At 33.8% G+C, this 27,437-nt stretch overlaps 1 protein-coding gene across 2 annotated transcripts in view; it reads left to right on the top strand.

Moving 5' to 3' along the window:
* Positions 1-19,097: 19,097 nt before the first annotated feature.
* LOC125676603 (microfibril-associated glycoprotein 4-like) overlaps positions 19,098-27,437 on the top strand; it is a 116,235-nt gene continuing 107,895 nt past the window's right edge. Inside the window, exons 1-5 of one of the 2 annotated variants that reach the window (XM_056160303.1) lie at positions 19,099-19,202; positions 19,483-19,623; positions 24,009-24,148; positions 24,448-24,544; positions 27,137-27,301. In XM_056160303.1, the coding sequence (XP_056016278.1) occupies positions 19,106-19,202; positions 19,483-19,623; positions 24,009-24,148; positions 24,448-24,544; positions 27,137-27,301 (640 nt within the window). In that variant the 5' untranslated portion in view covers positions 19,099-19,105. Of the gene's footprint in view, positions 19,203-19,482; positions 19,624-24,008; positions 24,149-24,447; positions 24,545-27,136; positions 27,302-27,437 lie in introns of both variants that reach the window. The other variant, XM_056160304.1, reaches the window with a different exon arrangement.

Raw genomic sequence — 27,437 nt, forward strand, 5'->3', positions numbered from 1 at the left:
TAGGAGCATAACAAAACTTCCTTTTTAGGGAAGTCGTTGTGGCCGAGTGGACTTGCGCACTGGTTAAGGCAATCTTGCTAGGCGGTGGGTGCCGTACGTCGCTTGTTCGACCCCGCGCTGGGGCGAACATTTTCAGTACCTAGTTGTGATTATTTAGTGCTTTATAATATATGACTTATATATATATATATGATACAAATAGAAAGAGTTGATATGATATCACACAGTCAAAATAATTCAATAAAAAAGCATGAAAATATACAGTTCCAAAATATATTAAATAAAAAAATATATTTTGGAACTGTATATTTTCATGCTTTTTTATTGAATTATATATATATATATATATATATATATATATATATATATATATATATACATGTATATATAAATGACTAATAATTTTTTTTTTGTAAAATGAAAGGTGAAGATAACAAACAGTGATCAATCTCATAACGCCTATAAACAATACAAAATAGATAGTTGGGCAAACATGGACCCCTGGTTTTGTAGAAAACATAACTGTTGTAGATTAGTCTTTGTGCTAGTGGGTTTTTTTTTAAACAGAGCAAATGCTTGTACATACTTTGCAGATTATAGTTGTAGTGCTATTTTTGTACATTTTTGTAGGTTGTAGGTACAGTTATCTTGTAGATAAGTTATCACGTTAGTTTTTATAAATATGGATGTATATTATTTTAGTCCCTATTTACTTATTTTTGTTCTCTTAATCGCTGTGTAACGGTATTTTCTTATGTTATACTGACCAGGAAAAAATGATGTTCCCGAAAATAGCAAGTTTTTATGTTAGTATCACTGACCATTTTAGTTTTTCTGTTAGTATCACTGATCATTTTAGTTTTTCTGTTAGTATCACTGATCATTTTAGTTTTTCTGTTAGTATCACTGATCATTTTAGTTTTTCTGTTAGTATCACTGATCATTTTAGTTTTTCTGTTAGTATCACTGGTCATTTTAGTTTTTCTGTTAGTATCACTGATCATTTTAGTTTTTATGTTAGCATCACTGATCATTTTAGTTTTCTGTTAGTATCACTGATCATTTTAGCTGATCATTTTAGTTTTTCTGTTGGTATCACTGATCATTTTAGTTTTTCTGTTAGTATCACTGATCATTTTAGTTTTTCTGTTAGTATCACTGATCATTTTAGTTTTTCTGTTAGTATCACTGATCATTTTAGTTTTTCTGTTAGTATCACTGATCATTTTAGCTGATCATTTTAGTTTTTCTGTTGATATCACTGATCATTTTAGTTTTTCTGTTAGTATCACTGATCATTTTAGTTTTTCTGTTAGTATCACTGATCATTTTAGTTTTTCTGTTAGTATCACTGATCATTTTAGTTTTTCTGTTAGTATCACTGATCATTTTAGTTTTTCTGTTGGTATCACTGATCATTTTAGTTTTTCTGTTAGTATCACTGATCATTTTAGTTTTTCTGTTGGTATCACTGATTATTTTAGTTTTTCTGTTAGTATCACTGATCATTTTAGTTTTTATTAATGAGATGTTTCTCTATACCTCGTCTATAGATGGTTGGTTAGATCCTGAAGCGTATCCCTACACCAAATGAATTACAGTTTCGTTACTATATGTATTTGTTCCAATCTATTCTGTATGCGTTCTATTCAAATCGTTCAGCGTTCCGTTCCCAGACGAAAACGCTCTGTTCCCAGACGAAAACGCTCCGTTCCCTGACCAGAGCGTTCCATTCCCAGACCAAAGCGTTCCATTCCCAGATCAAAGCGTTCCATTCCCAGACCAGAGCGTTTCGTTCTTATAAAAAAACCTATATACCACGTGTTCATTTGGTATTTGCTTAGTTATATTTGTATTTTGTGCAACATGGCGCTCGGTTGATTTGAAGACAGGACATCATATATGAGGACTATCCTTTCCATTCGAATTGACTTTATATTACGACTGTACATGTATAAACAGCTACAATCAGATAAATCTCAAACAACTACAAAACAGAACATGCAATCTGCGTTTCATATTTCACTACCAACGTACATGTATCATATGTATAGTATTAATCTATTAGATAGAATGTTAAACGAAATTAAGTTTTCGATCCACTTAGTTAACATGAAACATGGAATGCATGAATCCTCTCTGCAGCCGTGTTATGCACAGGAAATGTTAGATTCCGTAAAGGAAATACACTACAGAGCAGATAGAACACTCGTGTACACATACAATGTCGATCCAAATGTACACTGTACTATGAGTTGTTTTTTTTTATTTCAGGCACGTTGAATCGCGGGATGACGGCAAGGGGGGGGGGGGGTGCCCCTCCCCCTGCCATCAGTTTTGTTTGACAATGACCATTTTCTGATAATTCAATATGAAAATAAAAATACAGCGGTGTGACTTCTAGCCATTCCGACTCTTTTTGATAGTGGCTGTAAATGAGCAGAATGTAACCCTGTGACAGTTATGAATTGCTATCATGCAGCGAAGGGTGAGTGTCGCTCCCACCCACCCACCCTTTTTAGGCGATACTAGCTATAGTTGATGAAGACAATAATATTCTCTCTCTTTCCTCCCTCTTACCATTTAGAATTTTGAAGATTGGGCATTTTTTTTTTAAATTTATTTTGTTGCTCGTCAAGATAATTTATACAAGTGAACTTCCACTTCTGCCCCCCCACCCCCCGAAAAAATGATGCTACATGTCTGAGGCCACGTTTGATTGGAAGACTCTTATAACTCTAGAGTGACAAGGCTGTGTATACACAGAGTCTAGACTCCTTGAATGTGAATAAAACAACTTTTGCTCTAGTGTTGTTTTAAAAAGTACTGTTTGATGTGAAAATCGTATCAATGACAATGTATTTAAATGTGGTAGTTCATTTGATACCAATCATTATTTAATTCTTATTACATGAATATACATGTAAATGCAGAACTAAAATATGTTAATATCATAAAAAATAAACTATATATTTACTTTATTTACAATATAGTTGGAATCAAAACATGCATGCATCTAGCAATGCTTACAAATATCTATAAAAATTATTTTGAAGGGGAAAAAACCCAGTTACATGTACTTAAACTTTAGATTTATGTATATTTTTCCATCGTAATTTTGCTTTATATTCCCTAAAAGTTATAATTTCCTTATCAAACTCAATATTTGACTTTATTCTTCACCATGTTGAACACTTGATGCTCCCGCTAAAGTCAGGAGTATATTTTTCCAACCCATGTTCAACACTGGTGTTATGAAGTACACGTTTTATTTACAACTCTAGCAACTCGCGTAGCACGAGTTGTTCAAGCAAATGTGCCCTGAATGTTTATTTATTATCGGGTACATGAGCGGCCCGATCTATGTATGGCTGTATTGGAAAGTGCGCAGGATGAAATGAGAATTTTTTTTATTGGTTCGTTACAATAATTCCTTATCGATAACATGTATAAAAGTTCTGAATAAAAGCTTTTTAATAATATGAAAAGATAAGTCTTGATTATTGTAATAAATACGTTTCATTTTTAAACGTTATATAGATTTACGATATTGTACATACGAAATTGTTACAAGTGGAATGGCAGTGTGTAAAATGTGAATGTAAACTTATTATGAATTTCTAGGTATTAATCAATTAATTAAATACACGGATTGATAAAACAGCAACAAATCGGCCGCCGAAATTTTAGATATTATAAACTAATTTAAAAAAAAACCCAAAAAACCCCACTGATATTGTAATATGAAACATTTTATCTTAGAAATAAGGTATTATTTTGAAATATTTATTGTGATATCATTATGGATTGGTCACCTGATCAAATTCCATAAAGCCCAAAGGGCTTTATGGAAAATTTGATCACGTACCAATCCGTATTTATATCCCGATAAATATTTTAGAATGATACCTTACCACTTATATTTACATTTTTGATCGATAACATTGCTGAATTGTGTTAACAACATGTTTCCGTACATTTCACATTGTTGACCTACATAACGCTTCGTTCAAAATGACCAAAACACAAAAGAAAGTTCCATCAAATGAAGAAATGTTTTAATTACTAAAACGCCAAAAAGCAATTATACCAACATATACATTAACTCAGGAGTATATAATGGAAAACTCCTCCTTATGTCTAATTTTTATCGGGGGAAACTGATGATTTAAACGGGGAGGGCGTACGGAAGGTTACACTAACAGTTGTGATACGCTTTCACTTTTGAAAGTTGAAGATGCAGTTTTGAAAGATATATTCTGTGGACATTACACTCTAAAAATGGTGTTTAGATCCTAAACACAAAGTTAAACACATTTCTTGTGTACAGTTTTGAACGCGTTCTAAATCTAAACATGTTTAACACTTTCTGTGTTTAGGTTTTAAACATGTTTAACACTTTTTACGTTTAGGTTTTGAACATGTTCAACCCAATGTGTTTAGGTTTTGAACATGTTTAAATCTCTTTGTGTTTAGGTTTGGAGCACGTCTAACTAATTGTGTTTAGGTTTTGAACATGTTTAATTCTTTTTATGTTTAGGTGTAGAACATGTTTAACCCTTATTATGTTTAGGTTTTGAACATGTTTACCCTTATTGTGTTTAGGTTTTGAACACGTTTACCTCTTTTGTGTTTAGGTTTTGAACATGTTTAGTTCTCCTTGTATTTAGGTTTTGACTTTGTCTCGATTACAAAATGATTTGCTAACCTTCTATTTAAAACTCAATCCACAGCATTAAAGAGTCTTAAATAGTAGCTTTCTCTTCTATTATAGGAGAATAACATTGCAAAATCTAGCAAGAATATCCCTTGCATTACAAACTGTGTCTATGGGATCCATGATGTTTCAAATCGAACAATGCGGGTAAAGTGATTTCCTACACACAAAGAACACCGGAAAACACTTATAAACAGATATATTCACAAATACACAGAACAACTTACAAGGGGTTAACAAATACAATAACTACACTGCTGCAACTTTCTAAAACACGTCTGATTGCCTAGAGTTCGCGGGTAAGAGAGAGAGAAAATCACGTGCAGGCTCAGAGGACTCCGAGCCCGACCAGAAATACTAAAAATCCACCCCCCAAAATCACTACACGGGTTTGGGCGGTTCTTCTCAAATTACATTGCAAGTCTATTTCTATATTCTAATTGCCGAAACAACACGGTTGACATTTCCGCGATACATGTTAAAGACAAAACCATTAAAAATCACTTATGCACATATAAGAAGTAAACTATACATGGTTAAATATCATCCGGCAAGTACAACTTCAACAATTTTTTTGTCTTTGATATGCTAGTTTTCGCATAACAGGCACTGTCACATGTTGAATTAAAAAAAAAAAGGGGGGGGCATCAATTGCAACTGATGTTCTCTTTCATAAGATTTAAATGAATTTTGTTCCAATGCAAAGTAAGAGTGATGCATTGGTTTAAATTAACACTAAAGGCACGTCTAATACCAGAGACAATGAATTACACTATTTTTTTAAAATTCAATATGTATGTGTCCAGACCTGTTCAAGTTGAAATGGAATTCCAGATCAAAATTTTCTGGATACTCCTAAACTCTGCTCATTTCCAACAGGAAAGGGTTGAAGCCCATAGACGGCTCTTCTAATGGTTCCATCAATTTTGGATATCGACCTCGACAGTGTATACTTGCAATACGGCGTATGATGTACACTATGGTCACTATCGGGGCCTGGTACACTAGAGCAGTTTGAAGTATGGCAATTCTGACATGCAATTTTTTCTGCAACTAGATTTACAGAAGACAGGAATATTCTACATGAAGACTGTAAAACTAATGTCAACAATGTTACTAAGCTTATCATGTTCAAAACCTAAACGCATAGACGTTTAGGATTGTGTTTAGACGTTTAGGAATGTGTTTAGCATGTTATTTTGTGTTTAGATACTGTATTTTTGCATAGCTAAACATGTTCTCAGTCTGAACATGTTTAGGGTAGAACATGTCTATTACACTTCGCGTTTAGGATATAAGCACAATCCTAAACACGTTTAGACCTAAACACGTTTAAAAAGTGTTCCAAACCTAAACATTGTTTTTAGAGTGTACGGAGTTAACAGAAGACTGGGGTGGAGGAACATCAAGCATCTACGTGTTTAGTATACGTGCTTCGGTTTCAGTATTGGATGTGTCCCATTAAAATAGCAACAGAACTGAATCTAAACCATTTAAAAATCAGCTGACACTCCTCAAAAGATTTTAAACTTACAATTGCTACAACATGTATATCGAGGAAGTTTAGAGAAGACATACAAAAAAATTTTTACAGATGTCGGTCTAGGAGAAAGATGCAAACGAAGCGAACATGGCTATTTTAAAATTTTGAGTTTCAATAGATTTCAGAAACCAAACATGCTTCAGAAATGTGCATTATGTATAGTTTACAAATAAAATGCAATGACAAGTCTATGTCATGTGATGGTGGCGATACTATCAGCGGGACTGGCTATACTTTCCATGTCTGCAACTCTGATTTGCGCATTGTGGGTTTTAAACAAAACAATAATCAAAATATACATTTCAATATCTTCAGCTGTAGCCTATCAAATCCAAAAAACAACTTTCGTTTTTCATCAATTCTTTTATTTTAATTAATATCTGGAAACACATAATGAGTTGCTTCTATATTTTACTCACTCTCATTCCGGGGAGTACTTGTGGTATAAACTTTGCATATTTGTTTTTGTTTAATGAGAAATTAAAGTAAAAGTGAAGCATATTGATTACATTAATCAATACTTATATTCATATAGTCGTACTAGATGAAACCTTGCACAAGCGCGGGAAATCACAAATAAGATTTCTTAGAGGATGGACTTTTTTTTATAATGCGTGTTTGTCGCGCACATGAATCGATTGAACGATATAATTAATTCAAATGGCGGCTGTCAATTGCAGAAACAATTTAATTCGTATTGCTGAGTGATTACTTTGGAAAGATTTAGAATAGTACGCAAACACACAGCATCGTTTTTCATAATGTAGGGACAGTCGGAGGAGAAATTGTCTTCTACAATTGTTGACAAGCAGAAAAGGAACTAAAATGTCTCTTTTGCCCAAACTTCGTACTCCTAAAATGGTTCGTCCTTCAATTTATCAGTTCATTCGTTATTACATTTTTACCATTCATTACCACCACCAAAAGAGTGGGGTGGGGGCCAATCCGTCAATTAATCTTATTTCACATGTGAAAATAACTTATACCCCATTTATACGACGAAAATTTACTTATATGTGTAAATTTGCACATGAGTAAATATACTCGCATATTATTAAGTAAAAGTATATTTACTACGCGTTCAGACGAAATTTAAATACCGTAAGTAAATCCTGATAAAATTCATTTGTAAAATAGAGAAGGATCGATTCAGACTTGTCCATGTTCATAAAAATGTACATACTCTCTAAGCGCAGGAATTATAATAAGATGTTTCAGAACAAGAGATGTTCGTAGGAAAAAGCGTTCTACCGAATGGTACGACAACACCATCCTCACAGGCTTTGATGACAATGACTAACTAGTATGAGAACTTTCGTATGAGAAAGAGAACTTTCTTTAAGCTTTAAAGCTAGAAAGTGCTTTGGCACCTGCCCCGCGGACTGTAGCGATTCCGTTAAATGCTAAGAAAATACTGTAAACGTATTATATTTGGCGTGTACGATATTTGGCGGAAATCCTTTTTTCAACAAGTTAGCGTAGATTTGATTTAGCGCATTCCTGAATTACTTTAAACATCTAGATTTACGGATGGCATTTAGCGATGTGCTTGATTTAGCGGAAGCTGAGTTCCGCCAAAGGCGCTAAATAGAATACACAGCCAAATGTAATACATTTACAGTAGTAGCTATTGCCATTTACTGGTTAACATCCACTACTGAATATCGAACAATTGGAGATTTATTTGGTGTTGCTAAACCTACTGTTCATGATTGTGTACATCAAATGCATACGTAAGTAAATTTACTGTGCGTTCACACTACAAAAAATACACACAGGAGCAGAAAATGTGCTACAACATATGAGCCAAAGTTAATTTGCACTTACCCCTGACTAAGTGCAAATTTAAAACATACGTATCTACGCAAATCGTGTCGTATGAATGGGGCATTAGTTTGCATGTGAAAATAACAGAAATTGAACGTTCTCAAAAAATGGAGGATCAACCTCGTGGTTCTACATGTACGTGCCTAAGACGTTGGTATGGTACACATGGAGATTTGCTTTTGCGCGAATCTGTCGACATTTGATATCGTAAACATTTATTTAACAGAACAATCGAAAAACAATAATTAATGCTCTTAATTGTATATCACATACATATTACTAAGAATTGGGGAGGGATTGCACCCCTTTCATGTTGAGAGAGAGAGAGAGAGAGAGAGAGAGAGAGAGAGAGAGAGAGAGAGAGAGAGAGGAGTTGAATAACCGGCGACCGCCATATAAATCATTTAAATTGAGTGGCGGCCGCCATATAAATTAAATGGCGGCCGCCAGATAATAAGTGGCAGCCGCCATGCAGTTAAATTAAGTCCATGGCTATCGCCATATAAATTAAGTGGCGGCCGCCGGATAATAAGTGGCGGCCACCAATTAAATTAAGTGGCGGCCGCCACATAAATTCAGTGGCTACCGCCAGTTAAATGAATATTAATTCTATACCCTGGCACCTATCGGCTTCCGTAGTTTACCCACAGAGACACCATATCGTATCAATTCATCCAAGTAAGTACGCAAATAAACTGTTAGATGTGAAGTTAATTATTTTATAAAGAGAAGCTATACATATATACATTCACTAATACCACAAATTTTAACAGCTTAATAGAATGGATAAAAATCGATATTCTTATTTCTCGAGGAGTGGGAGGGGGGGGGGGGTCCGCATCTTAGTGTTTTATACATAAATTATGCAGTTCAACCACTTTAATATAGAGATTTATTATATATTCAACCTAAATTATGGTTTAAACATGCAAACTTAATCTAAACATGTCCTTCCGGCGCTCTCTTAAAATGGAGGTTAGAAACGTCTTGGACGTAAACGGATCGTGCGCCACCTGTAATCAAGGGCGAGTAATTTGAAGTTTTATTTGCCATTCAAGGGCAAAATTATAAATACACATAGTTTCCTCTCGTCAAACGCAATAAAAACGTAATGCACTATGTGAATGAAAACGTAATGCACTATGTGAATGAAAACGTAATGCACTATGTGAATGAAAACGTAATGCACTATGTGAATGAAAACGTAATGCACTATGTGAATGAAAACGTAATGCACTATGTGAATGAAAACGTAATGCACTATGTGAATGCCACACAGAAAAACTGTTATATTGTAAATAATGGCCTGATTTCTTGGACATTATCAGGTAGTGTACAACCCAATTTCGTTAAATCATTTAACTTTAAAGTTATAAGGCGCAAACTTCCCAGAACAGCCACGGATCATTCGATATCTGACATATTGGACAGTTTTCCACTTATTACTTACTTTCAAGATCTGTGTCATCACAAAACATGTTCAGCCGAAATAAAACCTTTTTTGTGTTTATCCATGTGTTTGTACATATCAGTAACTGTTAATAGATTACTACAAAATGTCGTAACGGTGACTTCTATAATCACGAAAAAAAAGAACATGGAAAGTATCAGATACATATTGTATTTAAAATTGTAGTGATGTGTCAGATCGTTGGTCTCGGGAGGGGGTGTCCTTCGTTGAAGTAATGTAATTATAATAAATCTTTATAAAATGATAAAACTATTTATAAATAACTGATTATGCTGTTAACCAATCGCAACTTCTCGGCTTGCCTGAAAGGCCCGAGAATATGCGATTGGTTGTAAACTGATGCAATGTCTTTGGCGCTTCGTTCTTAGTTGATATCATTGTTCTGATTCTATTTCATATCTATATTAGAAGAAGCTTAGATATATATATTTTAAGATGCATTTTCTCTGTATTACTCAGTTTTGATTGCCATGACAAAAAAAAAAAAAAAAAAAAAAAAAAAAAAAACAACTTTCGATATCATAACATTAAATGAAACCTGGTTAGATAAAAATACATTATCTCAGGATATACACTGCTTCAGGGCTTTCAGGAATCATTCAGGTGTGACAGATTAGAAAATCGATACGGAGGGGTGATTGTTTATATCAAAAATCATTTTCCATGCAAACGCAGACAGGATTTAGAAGTCGAACAAATAGAATGCTTGAATGTTGTATTATATAGAAAATGAAATTCCTCATAGGAACTTTTTACCGACCACTTGTAAATGGGAATATATAGCTTACTCACTGGAAAAGGCCTAAAGACACACACATTGATAATATAATCATCACTGGGGACTTTAACTGTAATTTATTTAACACATCCAATTAAAAAATGAGTGATATTATAAGTGATCAGAGAATGTCACAACTTATTTCAGAATGTACACATTTTGGCGAAAATTGCGCAACGTTGTTGGACCTTCTGATTGTTAGTAATATAGATATTGTTGAATTTTCAGGTGTTGGGGGGGGGGGGGGGGGGGCATTCTCCCGAACACCGTAAGATACCACTGTCTCATTTTTTGTGTATTAAAACTACCCAAATCACATACAAGAACTTATGAAAGAATGATATGGTCTTTTTTCTAAAACAGATTTCCGAGATTACCAAACTCACTTAAAGAATACAGATTGGGATGCTCTGATTTGTGAAGATATTGATCAAACATGCAATAACATATCAAACTGCATTATTGATTCGGCCACAAAAACATGACATCACGCCATGATGTCAATGTCATACATTGTCAAAGCGTAGAAAATCATCGACTTATTCAACTCCACAAGATATACCATAACACGACTCCCATTTATCTAAACAACATTATTCAGTCTCTGAGAAATCAAGGTCACAACTACAACACAAAGGCAACTAATTCACTGCAGGAAATCAACTCTAGAACCAAGCCACACTTTAATTAATTTTTTTTCCGGCTACAATAAGGAAGTGGAATGCACTTTCTCGAAATGTCCAATTAACCCCCTCTCTATCTCGCTACTTATGGACCAGGCAAACTCTTCTTACAAAATTGAGATTAGAATGCAGTGCTCTTAATCTATATATGTTTCAAAGAAAATTATGCAATTCTGACACTTCTTTGCATTTGTGGAGAAGTAGAAAGTATTCATCATTTTCTTTTACGCTGCAATATATACTGAAGAGTTTGGATCAACGCAATTCTGACTCTGCCATATTCACTTAATGTAAATTATTGTTATACGGTAATGAAAATTTATCTGAAAGTGAGAACAACATTTTTTATTTAGCCCAGAAATTTCTTATTGAAAGTAAAAGGTTCTGAGCCTATACCTCTGAAAGCTGTTCTACTATATCTACATGTAATACTGTCATATTGTATATATAAAATATAATCATGTGCACCAAGGTTGTAATAAGTGGAAAACCTGTGTTTATTACTTATTGTTTACATGGCATAACTTTACAATTTGTTATTTCAACTTTGTCTATAGTTTATATTCATTCGATTTGTATCGACACTTATCATACCCATAAACGTGTGTTATTTTTCTTTCAATACCCAATTCCAGCTTTTCTCTCTTATTCCTATTTCTTTTTTCATGTATTATTGTAATAATTAGTATACGACTTATTTTACTTAGAATTTTCATTCACCTCTTACTTGTAAGATATTTAGAACGAGATTAATATAAACTTTTTGGCTTGTTTCTCGATCTATTACATGTATAAGACAGTCATTCTTTGTAAACATTTTTATCGAATTATTTACGAATAAATATTGTTTAAACTAAAATAAAATAACTTCTTGAATGTTCTTTTCATAAAGTTCGCAATCTAACCTTTCAGAAGATATTTACATTATTATAGGCAAATAACAGGAAACTGCATAGAAAATGTAATATCATATGTTGCTAATTTACAGGAAACGCGTTAATTTCTCTGCTATGTAAGGGATTTAATTACTCTGCTATGTAAGGGATTTAATTACTCTGCTATGTAAGGGATTTAATTACTCTGCTATGTAAGGGATTTAATTACTCTGCTATGTAAGGGATTTAATTACTCTGCTATGTAAGGGATTTAGATTAAATTGTTTCCTTTATCTATTTCCAAATTTAGATAAAAAATTTCACATTACAATTTCCGTGTGTTTCTGTGGCATTAGTTTAGATTACTTAAAATTTTAGCGGCTGATTTGATCAAAATCATCGTGTGTTATTCTTTACCACTATACTCAATCTCATTAAAATCAGATCCTCGATCCGCTCCTTTTTCTTCGAGATTTTAATCAGATTGCACCGCTACTCAGCAGCCGACATATTATTCGCTACGATTTCTTCTTTACTGTGACGTAGAGAAATATCCGTGACATATATAATTTTGATAAATGTTACATAATATTCAATCATTACTAATTTCAAAAGTTACAAATTATATAAATGTTGTGATATTGTATTGTGGTCGATTTAAAACGTGTTCAAACTCGAACCTTTTATATCATGCAAGAACTGTACAGGATATTATTTAAAAAAAAATATTTTTGAACACTGCCGATTATTTCCACCGCAGGCTCTCAACTCTTTGAATGAAAGGCAAGATAGCGTACGGTAATCAATGAAAGGCGAAGATAATCATCAGTGATCAATCTCATAACTCTATAAGCAATACACATCAGAGAGATGGGCAAACACTGAGCCCTGTATGTACCAGAGATAATCATCAGTGATCAATCTCATAACTCTATAAGCAATACAAATCAGAGAGATGGGCAAACACTGAGCCCTGGATGTACCAGAGATGGGATCAGAGTAGCATACATGTATATATCATAAAAGAGACTTTCCGTAAAAAATGGGGGGGGGGGGGGTATAGATTGTTTATGGGAAGACAAATCTTTTATGAAATATAATTAAAATTCGAGAGCCTCTGGTTCCTACCTGTAAGTTTGTAATTAATTATGATGTAGAGAAAATCACTTTATATGAATTCCTACTCTCTCGGCTGCCTGGATATGAACTTATATGACCTCCTAAGAGCTTGTCACCTGACTCCATGTGCCAACGGCTTAACCATTAGAACAAGTTACTGAAACGTCACACGCTACACGGACATAGAGAAAGGAAGTAAGAAACATCTATCTGATTTTAATTCAAGAGAATCATACAAGAAACACATTGTACATGTATTTGAAATATCTTATACAGCATGTATATTACAGTGATGACTCTTAAAAAATCTACATAGCTGCACGAAGTGGTCAAATGTTGAATCTAAAACACGGAAAAATCCACTATATCCACGCCGCTCCAGGATTTTTATGCACGACATGCATGCAGAATTCCATATCAAGAGAATACTATACAAGTGCAAGTCATTTTTGAAAGATAGAGAATAGTGCATCGTTTTTCAAAAAAAGTGACGGCCGCCATAATAATGGTAAATATCTAACACAAATGGAAAAGTATACAATGCAAATAGAAAACATACTATATAAATGGGAAATTATGCAGTACAAATGGAAAACACATAATATAATATAAATGGGAAATATACAAAACAAATGGAACTCATACAATTCAAGTGAAAAATTATATAATATATGAATGACAAAATAAGTTTTACGTATAAAAGGTGTTATTCGTGATTGCTTGTATCGTTGTTATAAACACCCATGATTATTTTCACAAAATAAATGGTTTTGAAGTAGTAATTTAAAGCATTTCAACCGTCTCGTTTGAAGTCAACATTACGCAAAGTCCATGGACGTGATAATGACCTTATGTGGAAATACAACCCGTCGTTAAATCGGATGTTGTCAGAAACATTTGATGGACAGCTTTCTCTGAATCAGTAAAAATATAATGTATGCCATTCACTCGTTTAGTTTCACAGTTTTTCTATTAGTCCACTATGTTCACTGTGTGATGTCCATCTATAACTATCTGTATTCGTATAGTGATCAAACAAAAGGTGAAGATAACGAACAGTGAAGTTAAGCTAATTTATCACAGTGGGTGAAGATAGCGAACAGTGAAGTTAAGCTAAGTTATCACAGTGGGTGAAGATAGCGAACAGTGAAGTTAAGCTAAGTTATCACAGTGGGTGAAGATAGCGAACAGTGAAGTTAAGCTAAGTTATCACAGTGGGTGAAGATAGCGAATAGTGAAGTTAAGCTAAGTTATCACAGTGGGTGAAGATAGCGAACAGTGAAGTTAAGCTAAGTTATCACAGTGGGTGAAGATAGCGAACAGTGAAGTTAAGCTAAGTTATCACAGTGGATGAAGATAGGAACAGTGAAGTTAAGCTAAGTTATCACAGTGGGTGAAGATAGCGAACAGTGAAGTTAAGGTAAGTTATCACAGTGGGTGAAGATAGCGAACAGTGAAGTTAAGCTAAGTTATCACAGTGGGTGAAGATAGCGAACAGTGAAGTTAAGGTAAGTTATCACAATGGGTGAAGATAGCGAACAGTGAAGTTAAGGTAAGTTATCACAGTGGGTGAAGATAGCGAACAGTGAAGTTAAGGTAAGTTATCACAGTGGGTGAAGATAACGAACAGTGAAGTTAAGCTAAGTTATCACAGTGGGTGAAGATAGCGAACAGTGAAGTTAAGCTAAGTTATCACAGTGGGTGAAGATAGCGAACAGTGAAGTTAAGCTAAGTTATCACAGTGGGTGATGCTTCTATAGACAAAATTGAGAAAACTTTAACTTTGTCTTCAAGAGATCTAGATTAATTCAAGGAGTTTTCCCCCTTCAAATAAATCTTTATTTTCAAAATGCATTCATATTTCGGGGAAGACATAAGACCCCTTTATAATACTTACTTAGGGTGCCAGGGGCCACCTGGATTAATTATATATGATACATAATTAAACACATACATACAGATACACACATACATGCACATATATCCACATATATATACAAACACACACATGCATAAACATATATATCCACATAATATTAATTCAAGAAGTTGAAAAATGATTTTACCCTCAGTACTGTATAAAATGCTTATATCTATACCTTTAGGTTTATAGAAGAGAAGTTCAGGTTTGAATGCAAATCAAGTTCAACTTTTAGCTTTTGTATTTCTATCATACCATAGAGACTCTAAATTGATAGACTTTAATTTGTCCGTATACTACAAATCGTGGCACATCTACCTATGATTTTTAAAGTTTAATTTTTATTATTGAGGTCACCCATAATATTGATGATCTTATACTTCTTCTGATTTACCCAGATAAGATACATGATACTTTTTCCAGGAAATCTATCTTTGCTTTTTCTTCATTAAATATATACTAATCATTCTGTACAAAGAGAGATAACCTTATTTTTATATCCACAACTATTTGAAAACTTGAGTAATCTGACTTTGAGGCAGCTTGTTTTTGCATTCTATACAACAGACAACATGAAATTTGAGTGAGGTTTGGTCATTTATTCTTAAACAAATGACTTGAAAACAAAGTGAAGGCTGGGATAAGATTATGCAAGAACATGTAATATGACAAAATTTGCGTTACATATTGCAAAATAGAGACGACTAGAAATGAAGTCTTATCCCAGCCAATGACAATAATAATTTTTTATGTTCAACATTTAGCACAAATATTCTATTCATTTATAATTCATTATTCTAAAGAGATTGTTTTTCTAATTCCGATTTAGCACCACCGTTATTACATGTAATTGATGATGTAGGTAATGTTTTTGTGCTATAAACTGTTTCACGACGAGTTTCTTACGCAAGTGCAGTATCATTTGATACCATTAAACCATAGATACATAAAGGACTGTAGACTTTTGAAAACGACTACACTGGCTACCTGTAAAACAACGTGTTGTGTTTAAAGTGCTGACAACCATACATAAGTCACTACACTCTTGATCAGTATCAGCATACATGAGAGAGTTATGCCCTGTTTATCAGCCACATAAGGCCTTGAGATCATCCTCAGAACAATGGGAACTGGTAGTTAAGAAATCATTAAACAAATTCGGTGCAAGAGCCATAAAAACACTAGATGCACATTTATGGAATAAACTGCCACTGGAACTTCGAGAGCTTGAAGCACATGGAACATTCCGCAAGAACCTAACACACGCTTGTTCAAGCATGAATATGCCCTGTTAATGTAAAATTCAGTGCAATATCAAGGATTCCATGTGCAAGCTCTTGCAAATTAAATTTTGATCCAGCATACGAATACCTGTGTGCCAATTGTAGATGTATCTTGTCTAGTCAAAGTCAACCACTTTGTCATTTTACAACCATGTTTTATTCAAATTCTTTCTATTGTTTTATCATTTCCTTTATAGCTCTTGCAGGTCTTTTATTGGTATATCATCATTGATTATTAGCACAAACATTGTACAGCGCATATAAACTATATGTAATTTTGCGCTCTATAAATGAATAAAATAATAATAATCATAATAATACGTATTTCCCGTAGCTGCGTCAACATATTTTCATCACGAAAAGCTATTCGGTCATAGATAACATTTTTGATGTTTTATTCTAAGGGATCAATATGTATGTTGAAGCTCCTCATTGACAATAGCGTAGTGGACTTTGGTGATTAGGTTTTCCAGCAGTGTGTTGGAAATCCCATGGGCACGAATTGTGCTCCTTTGTTAGATGACCTGTTTTTATATTCTTATGAAGCAGAATTCATTCAAAAACTGACAAACAAGTTGATGGTGCAGCGCTTTCAACAGTCTCGTCTGAAATCAGCATTTCGCAAATTCTAGCGTGGTTATAGCATTCTAGTTTGCCAATACAGCCTATTATTGGGTCAAATGCTGTCTAACTTGTTTCATACCGACTGTTAAACCGTTTTTAGCACACTGATTTTGACTACGAATTACTCTGTTTACTATTCAAGACATAAGGCTCACGGCGGGTGTGACTGGTCAACAGGGGGTTGCTTACTTCTCCTAGGCACCTGATCCCACCTCTGGTATATCCAGGGGTCCGTGTTTGCCCACCTCTCTATTTTGTATTCCGTAAAGGATTTGTGAGATTGATCAGTATTCATAATCCTCGCTTTTCATGATAATCATGTTATCTTTCTCCCTGGATGCTGATTACTTATACGGTCGGTGAAACTTCGTGTATAAAAATCCTTCTCTCCGGCCTTACAAAGTATGGGAAAGGATTTCCATACATTGTGACGTCACAACCTTGATGTAGATGAAGTCCCCCGAGGGATGCCGTACACAACGTCCCGAGACACATCGAGGGAAGGGATATATGATATTTGTAGTCTCCATCACGTGATCTGTTCAGTCAATCGTCGTGTCATTTTCTTGAGGGAAAATAATTCACTTTGAAAAGTGAAGATAACGAACAGTGATCAATCTCATAATTTACATAATGAAATAAAGAGTTGGGCAAACACGAACCCCTGGATATACCAGAGGTGATATCAGGTGCCTGGGAAGCTAAATTCATTTAAGCGCTGTATCTCGATATTGTTTTTCAATTCCCAGTAAATTTTTTGCCGTTCGTTAAAGTGCATTTTGCCAATTGTCATCAGATTTCAGAAATATCAACAATAAATACAACATGTCCAGCGCCTGTAGATAGGATATGTAGCCTTCAGAGTACAGGTTATCAACACTGCATGAATGGATACACCCAGGTGGTAATGTAAAATTTCCTATCGAGAAAACAGAAGAGGAATTACATGTAACATTGCATATAGTCAGTATTATGAAAAGGTGAAGCTAACAAGCAGTGGTCAACTCATACCCAGAATAGCACAACCATGAGGAAGTGTGATATATAATTCACGACCACACCGTACATGTAGTTTCCATTCACTGTAATCGGTATGTAGAACGTGCTTTAAATTATTGTTTTTAAAAACAATGAGACATGTTGTAACATGTGTCATCAAAGTGTTAAGTGCAAACTAAGTTCCCTTAAATGGCCAGAAAAAGTATGATTTCTTGACATATGTTTGCTGATCGAAATACTTCGGAATTTTATATGGTGGTAGTATCATTTACACAAACTTGTATTGAATGCTCCCTACTGAATGACCCTCAGTGCGTATTGATCTACACATGACACCTGAACTCAGACATGCCGTGCAGAATGTACATGTTTCTAAACAAGGGATTCAGCGATAATTTTTCACTCGATTTTTGGCAGAGAGAAGAAAATAAACGAATAGGTAAATAGAACATCACTCGATGAATTCATAAATGAAGTTATCATATCGAAAAGCAATTTTCTTACTTTCACACCTTCCAATTTCGATGTGTAACGCTAAATTTATATAAACTGAAATAATTGATTCACAATACACATCATCAATAGAGTTATACATATATTATATCAAAAAGCGAAGGTAACCTGCATCCAACCAAGCCAACACAAATTCAAACAAGACATACTCTCATATTTGTAACTCATTTCGAAACATCAAAATAGTTGTTTTTAAATACATGTACTTTACTGCATTGTGTATTTCGTAATTATGTCAACAAGAGAAGATAACTCACTAAGCCACAAGGCGTGCACTGATTTCGCAGGTCATTTCGAAATATAGATAAAATTTTATTTTTGAAAACTGCATGTACTTTTAAAAAATGCATTGTGCATATCATCTACAGAAGACATATGATAAGAATAAATGGTGTGGATATCTTATTGATGTTCAAGAATTTATTGCGTGGATATCTTATTGATGTTTAAGGATTGATTGTACGGATATCATTTTGATGTCCAGTTCCAAGATACACCCCATCTGAATTCCAAAGTTCAGGACGTTGTAAATATTATAAAAAATATATACTTTAACACGGAATTGCTGTTTCATATTTCTATCGGAAATTTGACAAAAAAAGCTCTTCCATTCAGCATACTGCCTTTTATATGTGTTGTTGTGAGATGGTTACACAACGATCTAGATCATATTTCACATACAGAGTGTCAGTTTTCAAAGTAATGAGAGAATTGCATTGTTATAAATACGTTGAAATCTTTTGTACTCGTAAATGACTTTGAACACTATGAAGTCTATCATCCTACTGTGTATATGTGTTGTCCTGCCGGACAGATCAAACTCGGGCAAAGTCCATTCGACAATCCACAGTATGTAATTTATCATGATATTCATTGCGTCTATCTATCTCCATATGTATGAAAATTTTTCGAGAGGGACGTTAAACAATATATATACATGTACATATATATATATATATATATATATATATATATATCTGTGTGTGTGTATGTATGTTTGTGTGTTCGTCTGTTCCAATACCTGTTTGCAGTCTGAAATCAATCCATTTTTTTGTGAACCAAATCTGTAATTTTTTCTCCTCAAAACGAAATTCATTAAATTGTATTTTTGAATTATTGAAATATACAGGGAAGCTGCAACATGTGCTGAAGAACACACCTTGGTCATGGGAAATCACAGGATCGCACATTGAAAATAAGCATCCTATCGCCTTTAATGTCAAGGTTTGCTCCACCTATAAAGTCACTGGAATGTTGAAAAACGAAAAGTGTAAGTTTTATGACATTAATTACAATAATTAATATACATATGTATGTATGTATGTATGTATCAAATACACACACACACACACACACACACACACACACACACACACACACACACACACACATATATATATATGTGTGTGTGTGTGTGTCAGTATTGAAATGATATAATCTCAGTATTCCATGTTTTTGATGTTTAGAAATTACTTGTATATAATAATTTGAAATTTAAAAAAGATAAGACACTAGGGATTTACATGGTAGTTATCATTACAAATATATAGTAATGCTTGTAAAAACAAAGAAAACTTGAGAAAAAAAAAATGGGTCAAAGATATTCAATTCATAGCCTAGAATGGTAAATTTACTAAACTTAGTAGCACTAGTTCACGTCACTGTTAAATAAGATATTATATAGATACATCAGGTTTTATGTCAGATTGAAAGGTCAATGTGTTTGTCAAGAAAAAAAGTATATTGTAACAGATAAATTACTTACAAAACATTGATAGAAGTTTAGATAGAGTGTCATTAAACGAAACAAAAGCCAGCTCGTGTGGAAAATCTGGTTTTGTTACGTACTCGTGCATTTAAATTCATTCAATTTTTTCCTTAACATTCCTACTAACAGAGAGTGGAGGTCGTCACCTCATATACACCTTAAACTTAGGTTAATCAATGCGTATGGACATTTTTGACCTAATATATATGAAAGACAAAGATAACAAATAGTGATTAATCTCAAACATGTAGACTAACCACCGCATATAAATACATTTGACATACCAAACTTGCAATCAGGGCAATTCAATATTGATAAAAATGGGCTTATTTTCTATTGATCATATACATATTTTGACATAATTATAATGTTTTAAAATTAAACGCGAGTTTGTGATCAAACTACAAAAAAAAAAAAACAAAAAAAAAAACAACAAAAAAAACAAACCCAAAAATAAAAAGAAATGACTACCTCAAGAATGTTCTCAAAATATTCGAAAACAGTTCTAAATCATTTGATAAATTATCACATATATGCCTCATAGCATTCCAATGTTCTCAAATGATTCCAAAGGTGTTCTTATTTTTCTGATGAATTCTCAGAAATATATATCATTTTCTCGATCAAGTCAAATCAAAGTATAATCTCAATATATCTTACATTCTGAAGAAATAGGAAATCGAATTGATTCCACTAAGATATTTGAATAATGGATCATGTTTATAATTTTCAATCTACTTGTGTCACACTTCTTAAACATGTGAAAATAAATTTCCTTTTCTCAAACAATATCTTATCAGGCCTATAAGTTTTCTTATCAGGCCTATAACTGATATTGTGAATGTATCCAATCCATGGTGCCCTAGGGGAGGATAAAGCTCAATCAAATCTAAGTATTTTCTTGTACAATGTAAGAAATCTTCTATTTTATCTGACTAGTCAACCTGTTACTTAGTAACAGAATGACCTTCAAAACCCAAAGAAGGAAAAAACCCGGGAGAATTGGAATGTTTTTTTTTTCAAACGACTCCAAAACAGTATTGTGATTCTCAATTGTTGTTGTATAAACTTTCAAAATCAAGTAATGTTATATCTAATCTAAAGATTTGGGTCTAAATATAAATCACATAGTATAATATTAGTAAGATTTATGTATCGATCACTGTTCGTTATCTTCACCTTTCATGTACCAGAACACATTTTGAACGAAAGTTTAATCCACAAATTCCACAGGTTTATCCCTGTTTTTGATTTCTTATCAATACAATGAATTAACTGTACAACTGTGGCATATAAACAGATGTAGATATCTAATAAATATTCATTTCAAGTATAGTTAAAATTGATTATATAATTTGTATATAAATAGCGGTCTTCAGTACTTCATCTCATACAAATTATAGGTAGTCTACTCGGTCAAATGATTTCTCCGCCTATTTGTTTACAAACTTCCAAACAATGCGATCGCTTCCAACCCACGCGGTCTTTATAATATTTCAAAACATGTTCCAAAACATTCGCTTACTATCTTAGCACAAGGATATTTTAGAAATGACAAATACTTTAAACAACTATATGATAATGCGACGATGTTTTGACTGAGGCGCAAATGGCTCCTGCATACATGTATATACTGTAGAACCCCATTTGTGTTGTCTCATAAGCCGATAGGGATAATTGATTCAATCCCAATAATCGATGGTGCATGCACCCATCGCTAACACGTTAACGCCTATCAGTTTTTAAAGTATGAGATTACATGTATATACATGTACCTCGATCAAGCTTCTTCAAACCGGCATATATTTCAAGAAGCGGTATTTAAAATGTTTGTATCTCTTCATGGTTTGATAAGCATATAAGGTCAATAACCGCAAAGCTTTTAACAACATTGTCTTTGTTTGTAAGACTCATTATTACAACTTTATTTTAAACAAACGTAGCATTAATTCCACTTCTGATAATCGTACTTATTCTCCAACTACCCCTTCAAAAATGAAATTCTTCCAAACCATGCTTCAGTTTTAGACACATTAAATGTTTCAGTTAACAGGTCGAATAAATATGAGTTACTGTACCTAAACTGGATCCCTAAACTACATAAAACCCCTTAGAAACAAAGATATATTGCTGGATCCAATAAGTGCTCTACCAAGCCCTCATCTTTCCTACTCACGAATCTATTAACAGCTGTGAAGGAGAAACTACAAACTTACTGTGCGACTATATATACCAAAAGTGGTGTTAATCGAATATGGATTCTAAGAAATTCTAAAGAACTTACAATAAACTTGAAATCGCAAAACTTTTCCCAAATCAATAACATCAAAACCTATGACTTTTCAACACTATACGCGACCATTCCTCACGATAAATTAAAAACTAGACTTTTTGACATCATAGACAGTTGCTTGTTCAACAAAGATGGAAAACGGAAATATTTAGATCTAATGATTAGTCATCCAAAAAATTACTTTGTTAAACACCACTCTGATTCCACGCACAAGTACTCTGAAATGGAAATTAAAAATATGCTAGAGTTCCTCATTGACAATATCTTAATGATCTTTGGTGATCAGGTCTTCCAACAGTCTGTTGGAATTCCCATGGGCACGAATTATGCTCTTGTGTTAGGTGACATGTTTTTATATTCATATGAAACGGAAGTTATCCAAAAACGTCTACGTGAAAAGAAAAATCTCTCGCTGTGGCCTCCAATTCGACATTTAGATATATTGATGATGTTTTGTCTACTAACAATTATAACTTTCATTCATATGTCGATTCGATATATCCCCGTGAGCTCGAATTAAAAAAAACATCACAGAGTCGTCCACTTTTGCTTCATACTTAGATATTTTATTGAAAGTAGACATTAACAGCAAACTGACAATTCAACTGTATGGCAAACGAGATGATTTCAGGTTCTCCAATGTTAACTTCCCTTATTTATGTAGCGATAGTCCATTATCACCTGCAAATGGTGTATATCTCTCAACTGATTCAATACACAAAGAGATTGTTCTGCGTATGGTCAGTTTTTAAATCGAGGCAAGTTACTGACAAACAAGTTGATGATGCAGGGGTTTTAGCAGTCTTGATTAAAGTCAGCATTTCGCAAATTCTTTGGTTGTTATAACAATCTAGTTTGTCAATACAACCTATCATTGGGTCAAATGCTGTCTGGCGTGTTTCATACCGATTGTTAGGCCGTTCTTGGCACACTGATTTTGACTACGAATAACTCCGTTTACCTGATCAGGATATAGAGCTCACGGCGGGTGTGACCGGTCGACAGGGGATGCTTACTCGTCATAGGTACATGATCCAGGTGTGTCCAGGGGTCTGTGTGTGCCCAACTATCTATTTTGTAATGTTTATAGGAGTTTATGAGATTGATTATTTTTCGTTATCGTCACCTTTCATTGGTATCCAGTATATATACGGTGACTCATATCCATCTCATTGACTGGCCTGGACTATTAAATGTGTCTTAAAACTGATTCATGGTTTTGAAGAATTTCATCTTTTAAAAGGGCATTTGGAGTAGAAGTACATGTACGAGTGGCAAATGGGGAATTGATGTTTACAATACAGTTGTAATAACGACCCTTACAAACAAAGACAATGTTGTAATAAGCATTGTCAGTTGGAACAAAACAGATTTGTCATGTAACTTATGTAATTCTTTTATCACTTCTGGTTTACTAAACTCAGAAGTATAGATGTACATTAATTTTGATGTATCTAATATGAGAGTTTAATATTCCCCTTATAGTTTTAATCCATTTTGAAAGGTATTGAAATTACACTATATTGAGAATTTTATTTTGAATTTCAAATAAAAATGTTGTCTTCATCTGTAATACATGTTCTACTCCATCAAGCTAAGTACCGAGACTGCGCAACCATATTGAAGAAGGATCCCTATACAAGAAAGCAGGATGGAGTGTATGCCATTTATCCGGATCTCAAAACTAAGAAGCACGTGTACTGTGACATGACAACAGAAGGAGGCGGCTGGACGGTGGGTAGTTTTTTGATCGTTAATTTAGTTCTTATTTTTGTTGTTGATAGTTTTAAAATTCATTGTTACTAGTGATCGGTAATTACAAAAGATACAGATGTAGCTTTTTATTCTATACCTAGATAGAACAATGTTTTAGTGATCTGGAGGAAAGAGTTGATACATACGTCCGTTCTACGAAACAAAACACCCAATTTGAACATTGTTGGATCCGGGAGGGGTTTTTGGATGGGAGGAGAAAGAGATCAACATTATTAGTAAACACGATATTCATTCCAACACTAAACTTTCCTTTCTAGGTCATCCATAAAAGACTAGATGGGTCGACAGATTTTTACAGGGACTGGAGAGCTTACAAATCTGGTTTTGGAGATCCCAAGAGAAATTATTGGATAGGTAAGTATATATCTGAATTTCTAAAGTCTTATACTTTCCGTTTGCAATGTATTTTTTGTAAATAAACTGCATGAACTGTGCACAGCTATGCCAAGCTTATAACATTACTATTGCTGCATCAAAATAAAAATCCACTTTTAGAGATGGGGTATTCTATAAGATACAGTTACACTCAGTTCTAACAACCCTATTGAACTGCTGTTGTTAATCACTACACTGAACACCGAATGAAATGGAATTGGATATTTAGTATTGCTGGTCTTATTTCGTAGATTTCAACATATTATTGATTATATTTGATTACACGAAACTGGAGTTCCGACCAAACCACTCATTCAATCTAATAATATATGATTGCGCCCATGAGAAAAGGGTGCTTATGACAATTTTCACAGAACAGAGAAATAACGTCATAAAGTTGTGACGTTCACATCGCTTGTTTCCACTCTTTCTATCGCGGTGTTTAGAACTAGTTATTAACACATGTGAAATATTTTTTGAATATAAATGTATTTGTAATATTGAAATCAATAAAATTCGAGATCTATGTGGTCTTAATATGTCTTTTTGAATTTTTTTGACCGAGTGTTATCCGAACATAATATACCGGGACCGTTTGAATATTATATGACCTCCGATGTAGCAACATGTAAACAGAACATCAGAAGTAGAGAATAATATTAGTACCGTGAACCATGGAACAATGTGAGGTAAACAAAACCAATTTTCAAAGCCAAATATATATATTGTGTATATTTAGTCTGGACGTATTATGAATGTAAGATACTTGAGGTTTAATCAAACATTTTAATGGAGCAAACAGCAGACGTTTATTTCTATTATTTTAGAATAGTGTGTAGGCTAAGTAATGGTAAATTGATAGACAATCATATTACATTAATTATCATAATTTTCAATAGATAACACTATTCTGATCCAGTATTGGACAAATTATTTGTCAAAAACGTATCTAATTTAAAAAAACCCAGATTGATCACGAATGTAAACATTGCCGATGATTGCGTTTGACGTTCAGAAAATAAGAGAGATAACTCTTACATCTATTGATTTGTGGGAACCCAAGATGGAGTTTGTTGGTATTTTCTTTATCAGTTATTGCGAACTTCACATCCTTACCGGACACGTGGAGTATAGGGAAATATTATCATTATTATTATTTATATTTTTGCATCTGCCCTCCTCCACAATTTTTATTATGATTATCAAAATTTTTGTCAATTGTGAAGTCAATTTCTCCATCGACGACCCCCTTTTAAAAAAAAATTATGCCAAGGGCGGATCCAGGAATTGCGGTTGGAGGCGCAACTTTTGGAGGCAGGGGGTCTGTGGGCCGCCTTGAGGCCCCCCAGTGGGTCCAGGGCTTTAAAACCCCTGTAGGGGTCCAGGGGGCGAATCCCCCAAAAGCTCCTGGATTCTACAGATTTTATATGCAGTCTTTCTTACTGTTTTCTGTCATATATGATAAGGTGAAATTAATACAATGGCGCAAATGTTAAGAGTTTTTTGGGGAAAATGTAAGTTTTCCCAATAAAAGTAATTCAATAAATAAAAAGATATTGTCATTTATTTCTCCGAGAGTGGACAAAATTTTTGTTTCTTCTACCATTTACATTTTTCTAAACAAGAGACCACAATTTACCTTAGCCCCCCCCCCCCTAAATTCGCCACTGTATGCTATGTGCCTGATAGCCACACTACATAAAAAAACAATAAGCGAAGATAATATATTTAAACATTATCAGAGCGAAAATTGTTTAATTATTGTATAATTTATTATTTGGAGGAGGGGGAGCAATGCGATAGAATATATTTATTCGAAATCATTATCTAAAATCAGATAAGTGTTTTATATTCGTAATTAGAAATTAGTAATACTATATTTAGCATTTGTTTACATGTTAGGAATTGAATAGGCTATTTACGGAGTATTTTGGACAAGTGACTCTCACAGAGAATGCGACTCAGTCGGACACAGATGAGGATGATACATGTATTTATTCTCATTCAAACAAATCTGTTTGCCCAGAAGTCTTAATTGAAAGGAGAATATTGTAAAAAAAAAAAAAAAAAAAAAAAAAATCAAAATGTGTAAAAATTGTCATAAGCACCCTTTTCTCATAGGCGCAATATTATGTGTATGTGCAATATATGATATAAATTAGTGATTGTTTGTTAATTGATGGTTATGTTACATATATTTACATAGTTAGGGATAGCATATATTATGCCTAGTTTTGTTTTGCACAATAAAGGGGGGGGGGGTAGCCGAAGAGAGGACCATGGATTCAAACAACAGGCTCTGAGGCCAGGAAGCATAAACGTGCTCCATTTTGATCCAAGTCCTACTTTTATAAAAGGAATATTGATTGGAAAAGTGAGATATGGATCAGCACAATAAACCCTTCCTAAGTGTGAGAGTCCCGGTGTCGACCAATATGCCTACTATCTAATGAACATATATTTCATTTAAATTTTGACACGTTCATATGACAATACCAATTAAACAATTGAGCATTTATTACCGGTAGAATGCCAGATTAAAAAAAAATCATACAATTTTTCATTAACAAGGAAACGACGCCATGCATTTGCTAACAAAGTCAGGGAACCACGTCCTCCGAGTGGACCTCCAGAGATTTAATGGTCAGAAGGCTTACGCTAAATACTCCAAATTCTCTGTTGGTGACGAAAGCAGAAAATACAGACTGATTGTGTCTGGATACAGGGGCACGGCAGGTTAGAATACTATTATCATATTGTCTTTCGAACAATCAATTATACTAATAAAAAAAGAAATACATAGGAACATAAGGCTTAAAGAACACTTAATCATTGATTCATTGATAACACAGAAATGATGTAAATGTTGTAT

Source organism: Ostrea edulis, chromosome 3, assembly GCF_947568905.1.
Source record: "Ostrea edulis chromosome 3, xbOstEdul1.1, whole genome shotgun sequence".
Classification (NCBI taxonomy): domain Eukaryota; kingdom Metazoa; phylum Mollusca; class Bivalvia; order Ostreida; family Ostreidae; genus Ostrea; species Ostrea edulis.